Here is an 8,914-nt window from a genome sequence, read left to right as displayed (position 1 = left end):
TTTTGCACTATTTATTTATATATATATATATTTCTTATTGTAACATATAGTGATTTTTTTAAATATAAACGCAACTCTCCAGATGCTGGAAATCGAAGGCAACACACATAAAATGTTGGAGGAACTCAGCAGGTCAGGCAGTGTCTATGCAAGTGAATAATTAATTGACGTTTCAGGCCAAGACCCTTCTTCAGGACTGAGAAGGAACGGGGAAGATGCCAGAATAAAAAGGTGGGGTTAGGCGAAGGAGGCTAACTGGAAGGTGAAATGTGAAGCCAGGTGGGTGGGAAAGCAAAGATATGTTTAGTGATAGGATCCCTTTGGAGATGGCACAAGTTGTAGAGGATAATGTGTTGGATGTGGAGGCTGATGAGGTGGTAGGTAAGGACAAGAGGGACCACCCTCTGGTCACGTTCTCTTATGTCTTGGAAAGGAAAGCTGCATCCTGGGAACAGATGCAGTGGAGACATTTTTACAGGAGATCAGGAAGAGGTATAGTTGCGATAATCATGGGAAACAGTAGTTTTATAAGACACAAAAATGAGAAAATCTGCAGATACTGGAAATCCAAGCAACATGCACAAAACACTGGAGGAACTTAGCAGGCCAGCGTAAGCAGTCGACGTTTATAAAAGATGTTGGTTGACAGTTTGTCTCCAGAGATGGAGACAGTGAGATTGAGACAGGGAAGGGTAGTGTCAGAGATGAACCATATAATTTTTTTTGCTTTGCACCTTACTGCTGCTGCGAAACATCAAATTTCACAGCATGTTAGTGATAAAAAACCTGATTTTGAGTTCTATTTAAGTTCTAAGCCTTAAGTGCTCACGCCCCTCCTGGTGATAGCGAGTGTTACTACTACAGTATATGGCAGAATCCAGTTCTACAGAATACTCCTACAGAGAATGAAGCTCAGAGTTTTTCAAGTATCTCCTGCTTCTGTTGCTGGGGTTTGGTGGTGGCACAGTCATTGTTATTGGATGAGTAATCCCATTTTAGTACCATGTTCATGTCATATCATTTAATGATATTAACATTCCAGCCATTCCTAGTAACGATGACCACATTGTGAAAATAATGTCTTTTGGGGAGGAAATATGCTATCCTTAACTGCCCTGTTTTTAGACACACTAATACGATTGACCTTGACTTCAAACAGCACAGAATCCAGACCTGCAGAGGACTACTCATAAGAGTACAAAATGGGATTATGGTATTAGGTGAAGAGGAGGGACATGATCCTATTCTAGTACCGTATAAAAATAGAAGTAACTAGCTTGCGTGTCATAGACACAAGAGGTACTGCAGATGCTGGAAATCTAGAGCAATACACATGATGTGCTTAAGGAGTTCTGCAGGTCAGCAAGCATCTTTGATTGGAATGAACTGTCGATGTTTCAGGCCGAGACCCTTCATCAGGACTTCAAGGGATTCAGCCTGACAAATTGACTGTTTATTCCCGTCCATAGATACTGCCTGACCTGCTGAGCTCTTCCAGCACATTGTGTATAGCTTGGATGTTCTCCACGATTCAGATTTTAAATCACACATAAAGAAACCAGAGCAAAATGTCTATACTTAAGAAATAGTGCAAAGGTATGTTTGTTTCTGTCACATAATGATGCTGAAAAGCTAATTCATGTCTTTATATTGAATAGATTACTGCAATGCACTTTTTACTGGCCTTCCAATCTATTGACAAACTTCAACTCATTCAGAACGCTGCTGTAGACTTTTAACCAAAACAGGATGAGGGAACATATCATTCCCATCCTAGCTACTCTGCGTTGGCTTCCTGTATCTTTTAGAATTTATTTTAAAGTTCTCTTACGTAAAGCTCTCAATGGTCTGGGACTAGAGTACATCACAGAATAGTTTTCATTTTATAATCCTGCTCGAGCTCCCAGATCTTCTTCCATCAGTCTCTTAAATTTAAACAATCTCCCTCAGAAGGTAATTGGCAGGTCAGCTTTTTTTAACCATGCTCCTAAACTGTGCAATTCCTTGAACAAAGTTTTAGGGGAACTTTATGAGTTCCCCTAAAATGGTTTAACATCATGAGATGGAGTAAACAGTAAAGGTTTATTTCCCTTACCAGAGATTGGTAATTAAGAGACACAGATTCAAATTTGTTGATGAAAGGACTAGATTAGTGTTGAGGAAAAAAGTTATTTCCATCAACAAGCAATATGGTTTGAGAACTCACTCCTCATTGGGTGGTGAAGGCAGAAACCTTTATCATGTGCAATAAATACCTGGATGACCCCTTGGATAGCATTATCCCACTTCCAAGTTCTGTAGGTTGAACTCAAATTCACTTTTGATCAGATTTAACATGATGGACTGAAGCTCAATTGAAGGTCAAATGGAACCTTAGGGCTTCAAATAATCCCATACAGCCTGACACTAATATAGACGTGGAATAGAATGACTCCATGAGGATAAAACATTGATTTTTGTTTCCACAAGGGAAATTATGACTTGTTCACTGACAACATGGAGAACTTGATAGGATAGTGGGTGATTACGATGACTGTGTGGTTTTGCCAGAAAGATGGCAATGAAAGCTAAGTACTCTTTGCATACCTGTAGAATCTGACAATAGTACTGCAACATACCATATAGATTAGGGTACTTGCAGAATTAATGCCACTATTACCCTTGTTAAACAATAACCGCATGGAACAGGTACCGGAGAGTGATGAGCTCCAATTACACCAATCCCCATCTTCAGGAGGGGACACAACCTGACAAGAAATCAATGGATAAAAAGCAGAACAGTTTTTGACTCAGTAGGTTGTTTTATTCTTAAATAAGAGTTCAGCTCTCATTTCAAGTGCTAGCTATTTGAAGAGAGTTGGGGAGAAACCACAAATTCCTGGAAGCTTCAAGGGTTTTAAGAGTTCATTCTTTAATGATGTCCATCATTCTTGTTGGGAGATGATAGTGCATATTCGACACCCAAAGCCACAACAAACGCTGCAAATCCCCACTTGAAGCCTCGGAAGAAAATATTGCTGAAAGTGATTGGCTTATTAAAGCCTCCGCTGAACCGCCATGCCTCGTTGCTGCAAAGATACAAGATAGGAAATAATCAGTCCATTTCATCACATGGTCACATACCGAGAACAGCATCACTTGGTTCCAATATTAACTGAAATCTTAATTTGCCAATAGGATTGCTCTGTCGGTGACAAAAGATAGTTGACACCTCCAACAGGGGATAAATCAGCATCACGAAGACAGAGAAAATGATGGAAACAACAACTGTGAAAGTACAGAGTTAATATTTCAGAACTATGAAACAATACAATTTAGTATAAAATTGCAGAGAGGGATGGATTGGAAAAAGGCAACATCTTTGATAGGTTGAGATCAGAGATGCTGAGGATATTCTGTCAATGAGGTTATTTAGTTAAGAGGTTAATGAGAGTTAGAGGGAGAATACACACTTTAAAAAAAAACATTTAAAAGCTACAGTAGGCCAGAACCACAGGAAATGTCCAGCAGATTAATAAGTATTAATAGAAAGAAAATCTGAGCAAAAATTACAGATGAATATTCAATAGCAGGCGAGGCCAGTTCTGATATACACAACTTTTTCCCTGAAAATGTTGAATTTGATAGTTGACCGTTGACATTCTGTTTCATCGGCTGACATTAGTTTCATTTTAACAGTGCAGGAGGCCACTGGCAGAAAGGTCAGAATGGAAGTGGGACAGAGGTTTAAAATGAGAGACATGTGGAAGGCTGAATATAGGCACTCCACCATGTGATCTTTCAATGTGTATTTGATTTAATCAATATACAGAACACACTGCCAACACTGAATACAGTACACTAGAGTGGAAGAAGTTCTAATTATTCACTGCTTCACCTGGATGAACTGTTTGGTTCTCAATGGAATTCAGACAGGTAAAAGGACAAGTGTTGTATATAGCAGTCTTACAGATTTTATGTCAAATTTAACAGTTTCAAATGACCTAGTGTAGGTCATCCACCAGTGGGGGAAATTCCCTGAGAAAAACCCTACTTACTGCAAGAATTATTATCTCTTTGTTAACACCAGCTAATCCACTGGGAGCATCTTGTTCGCCTATGTATAGTCGCTGGGGAACAAAATTGAGGACCCAAGGGTAAGATTGTTGTTATCAGAGGAAAATGAGGAATTGCTCTTTTCTGTGTTTCACAGAGACTTGGCTTACTCCAAACACACAGGGTTTGGCTTCTCAATACACAGGATGGACCAAACTGCTGATTTGGGGAAGGCAAAAGAGTGTTTCATGAGAAACATTCTGCAGTGCTTGGTCTTGTCGCACTCTTGTTCCCCTGACCTGAACCATCTAACGATTAAATGCTGACTGTTCTACTTACCAAGAGAGTTCTCCTCCGTGATCCTGACCAGTTTACATACCGGCAAAAGCTAAACAGGCACTCGAGATATTGAATGTTGCCATCATCAAACAAGAAACAGCCCATCCTGACACATTTTAAATCATGGTCAGAGACTTCAATCAGGCTTGCTTGAAGAAATCTCTGCCCAGTTATCATCAGCATATAATCTACAGCAGTAGGGGTCCCAACATACTCAACCACTGCCATACTACAAATAGAAAAGCCTAACGTTCCATGCTTCAGTTGCATTTTGGGAAATCTGATTACTTGGCCTTCCTTCTCCTATCTGCATACAGGCAGAAACTAAAGAGCAAGGCACCTGAGCTAAGGAGAAGAAAGTGGTGGTTGCGGGAGGCAGAGAAGCAGCTACGGATTGTTTAGAGTCGACGGACTGAGCCGAGTTCAAGTCCTCATCAGAGGATCTTAGTGAATACACCATGGTTGTGACAGACTTTATAAAAACTGTCATAGATGGGTGTGTCCCTACAAAATCATTCAGACTTCCAAAACCAGAAGCCCTATACAAACCATGAGATCTGCAAAATGTTGAAGGCCAGATCAGTGGCATTCAGGTCTGATAAGCAAGCAAAGTAAGTGAGGATAATGTACAATCTCTGGAAAGCTGTCTCACAGCAATTCTGGACCAAATTTTAAACACCGAAGGGTGCTCGACAGCTATGGCAGGGCTTGAATACTATTACCTCCTAAAATTGAAACCAAGTGACATGGGCAACAACAGGGCTTCACTCCCAGGTGAGCTCAATGCTCTCTATGCTCACTTTGACTGTCAAAACATGGAGGAGCCTTCTCAAACTCCCACGTCTCCCAATGACTCTGTGACTTCAGTTCCTGAGGCAGAAGTGAGAGCATCCTTCAGGAAGGTGAACCCACAGAAAACATCTGGCCCAGATGGAGAACCTGGCTGAGTACTAAAGACCTGTACCAATTAACTGGCTGGAGTGTTCACCAATATCAGCACCCTCTCGTTTCAGCAGTAGGTGGTACCCTCCTGCTTCAAGCAGGCTTCAATTATACCGAAACCCAAGAAGAATATAGTCACCTGCCTCAATGACTAACAACCAGTAGCACTTGCATCCACAGTGATGAAATGTTTTGAGAGATTGGTGATGAAACGTATCAACTTCCGCCTGAGAAATACCTTGGATCTGCTCCAAACTACCTACTGTCACAACAGGTCCACAGCAGATCCCATCTCGTTGGCTCTTCACTCAACCCTGGTACATTTGGACAGCAAAGATGCATACATCAGGATGTTCCTTATCAACTACAGTTTGGCATTCAATACTATCATCCCCTCAAAACTAATCAATCTTTCAAGTCTTTGGCCTCAATACCTCCTTGTGCAGTTGGATCTTCGATTTCCTCACTTGCAAATCCCAGTCAGTTCGGATTGACAACATCTCCACAATCTTCATCAGCACAGGTGCACCACAAGGCTGTGCGCTTAGCCCCCTGCTCTACTCGCTTTGTACTTGTGACTGTGAGGCTAAGCACAGCTCCAATGCCATATTTAAGTTTGCTGTCGACACCGCTGTGATAGGCTGAATCACAGATTGTGACGAATCAGCATATAGGAGGGAGATTGAAAACCTGGTTGAATGGTGCCATAACAACAACCTCTTACCCAATGTTAGCAACTCCAGGTAGCTGATTGTTGACCAAGAGGAGGAAACCAGAGATCCACGAGCCAGTCCTCACCAGGGCATCAGAGGTGGAGAGGGTTGGTCAACAACTTTAAATCTCTCAGTGTTGTCATTTCAGAGGATCAGTCCTGGGCCAGGCGCTTAAGTGCCATTCCGAAGCAAGCATGGCAGCGCCTCTACTTCCTCAGGAGTTTGTGAAGATTCAATATGACATCTAAAACATTGACAAACTTCTATAGATGGGCAGTGGAGTGTACATTGCCTGGCTGCATCACAGCCTGGTATGGAAACTCCAATGCCCTTGAATGGAAAATCCAACAAAATGTAGTAGATAATGCCCAGTCCATCACGAGTAAAGTCCTCCCCACCTTTGAGCGCATCTACACGGAGCGCTGTCGCAGGAAAGCAGCATCCATCATCAAGGACTCCCATCACCCAGGTCATGCTCTCTTCTAACTGCTGCCATCAGGAAGGTGGTAGAGGAGCCTCAGGGCTCACACCACCAGGTTCAGGAACAGTTATTACCCCTCAACCATCAGGTTCTTGAACCATAGGAGATAAATTTACTTTGAACTTTGAAAATCAGATGGCCTATTAATATCCTGGCCTCACATGATCAAAATTGCTTCCTTTCCCCCCATCCATTGCTCCTGGTTTTTACTAGAACTTAAAACAAAATTGTTTTTTGCTTTATCCCCAATTTTGATGAATGGTCTTTGACCTGAAACATCAATGCTGTTTCCCTTTCTACCGATACTGCCAGAGATACTGAGCTTTTAGTACTTTCTCAATTTACTTCAAACTCACAACTTTATAGATACTGGGAAATCATCACTGACTGATCACAATTGATAAAGAACCAAAACATGGAATGTCATTACAGCCTGGCAACTCTGGTTTAAGAGTTCAAAACTCTACATAGTCATACACTATGCTTCAGACAGACTCTGACCTAGGGTGTTAAAGCTGATAAAGTGTAATATTTGCTTCACAAAGTATTATTCCCGTGTCTGCCCACTCATGTCTTATTTCCGCAGTCACAAACCAAAACTCTGAGATGCTCTTCCTTCCAAGAGAAAGAGACAATGATCAGGCTCTAGGCTAGGATCTTTCATATCATCACTAGTTCAGGCATCGGGACACAGATGGACAAAGTAACTGCTGGACGGTCGTACACTCGTACACCAATCCCCGCTCGTAAGAATGATAAATCAGACGTATAGAAGGAGAAAGAGAAACGCGCCGCGGTGTTCTCACAAAACTCTACTTTGCCCTTGTAAGGTGACTTGTCAATGACGAATTGAATGACCGGTACTGTCCGATTTCAGATGGCATGTTTGTTAAAGGAAGGCTCCCGAATTAAACCGCTTGGGCTATTTTTGAACAGTCTCAGGTGGGCGGGAGAACTTCCACACTATCGTCACCCCTCAACTCCCTTCAGGCATAAACAGGTGATCACCGCCCCGCCGCCCTGCTCTCACCGGGCCCAGGGGTCGCGCAGGCCCCGCCGCGCCAGCCTCTCCTGCACCTGCTCCAGCGGGGTGCCCTTTGGGCTCCAGACCTTGTAGTCAGGCAGATCCAACCCGCGCCCCATGCTCGGCTCGGCCGCCTCCGAGTGAACCGGAAGTACCGCGAACTCGCCGGAAGTCCCTGCAACCCCATCCCCCAGCTCACTGCGCGTGCGTGGCCGGGACCGGCAGGGAAGTGGAAAGGAAATTGATTGTATTGTCGTATAGGAGGGGAACTGGGATTTGAGTAAAGAATACAGGGAGCAGGGATTGAGAAGACCGGGGACAGAAATGGGATTATTGCAAAGTTGGAAAAGGATAGAGTGATTAACAATCAGTGTGGTAGAATAATAAATAGGAACGTGGTTTGCAAAATGGGAGTGAGTGGAGTGCGATGTGGAACTGAGGGATTTTTTTTGTCAGGGAATTAATTCAAATTAAAACCTTTAAGTGGGATGGAAGTAGGTTAGAATTTTTTAAATCATACATCCATCCAATGTGAGGGAGTAAAAATCTTTGCGTTATGACTCCGTTGCAATGTACAGACGGACATGTTAATTTTAAAAGTCTAATGGCTTGTAGAAAGAAGCTGTCCCATCGCCCGTTGGTCCTGCTGCGGCACCGTTTGCTAGATGGAAGTAGCTGAAACCGTTTATGGTTGGAGTGGCTGGTGTCCCCGATGATCTTCCAGCCCTTCTTCCTTGCACTTACTGCTACAAACCTCCTCAACGGGTTAATGAATAATATTAGGATAGGGAATGATTAAGTGTCATCTCCCGTTCTGCGCACTTCCTCGCACGTTCTGTGCTAATATTACTCAGTGATTCTACGCATATTAGCTTTAATGGCGTATTCCTAATTGCATTTGAGAAGTGATAATAAAGCTTTGCATTCTGAATGTTGAAGGTACTAGCACTTAGTAACTAGATAAGGAATTCCAGGATTTTATTAAAACAGGAATGATGACATATTTCCAAATAGTGTGTTCCTTTATGTCCACAGCTCTTGAACTTTCAGGGCGTAGTGTTTGTGAGGTGCTGATGGAAGATACCTTGGTAAATTAGCAGAGAGTAACTTTGTAGATGGTTGACAGTTCAGTTTGTAGATCAGATGCCAATTGTCAAGGATGTTGTTGAGTTATTTTTGGATTTGCCTTTTAGGAACATGGAAGAGTACAGCACAGGAACAGGCCATTCAGCCCACAATGTTGTGCTGAACCAGCTAAAAAGCAATCAAACACTAATCCCTACACTTCGTCCATATCCCTCCATCTTACTTACATCCATGTACCTATCCAAATGTTGCATAATAGACTCTAATGTGTTTGCCTCTACAGTACCACCATAG

The 8,914-nt window shown here is 42.5% G+C and overlaps 1 protein-coding gene across 1 annotated transcript; it reads right to left on the bottom strand.

Annotated features, from left to right (window-relative positions):
* Nucleotides 1-2,781: 2,781 nt before the first annotated feature.
* Nucleotides 2,782-7,713, bottom strand: ndufb3 (NADH:ubiquinone oxidoreductase subunit B3). The gene is made up of 2 exons (XM_073046654.1): nt 7,541-7,713; nt 2,782-3,068 (listed from the first exon to the last, which is right to left on the bottom strand). The coding sequence occupies exons 1-2, from the start codon at nt 7,651-7,653 to the stop codon at nt 2,912-2,914; spliced, it is 270 nt and encodes an 89-aa protein (XP_072902755.1). The 5' UTR covers nt 7,654-7,713; the 3' UTR covers nt 2,782-2,911.
* Nucleotides 7,714-8,914: the final 1,201 nt, after the last annotated feature.

The sequence above is a fragment of the Hemitrygon akajei genome, chromosome 5, assembly GCF_048418815.1.
Source record: "Hemitrygon akajei chromosome 5, sHemAka1.3, whole genome shotgun sequence".
NCBI classification, from domain to species: Eukaryota; Metazoa; Chordata; class Chondrichthyes; order Myliobatiformes; family Dasyatidae; genus Hemitrygon; species Hemitrygon akajei.
The sequence above is the reverse complement of the archived record's forward strand: the minus strand, read 5'-3'. Positions and strand labels throughout refer to the sequence as shown.

Excerpts from the sequence above, each read along its gene's own strand:
- ndufb3 (XM_073046654.1), bottom strand. The coding sequence starts at position 7,653 with ATGGGGCGCGGGTTGGATCTGCCTGACTACAAGGTCTGGAGCCCAAAG. Across the intron at positions 3,069-7,540 it reads CTGCGCGACCCCTGGGCCCG|CAACGAGGCATGGCGGTTCA; the intron begins GTGAGAGCAGGG and ends GTATCTTTGCAG.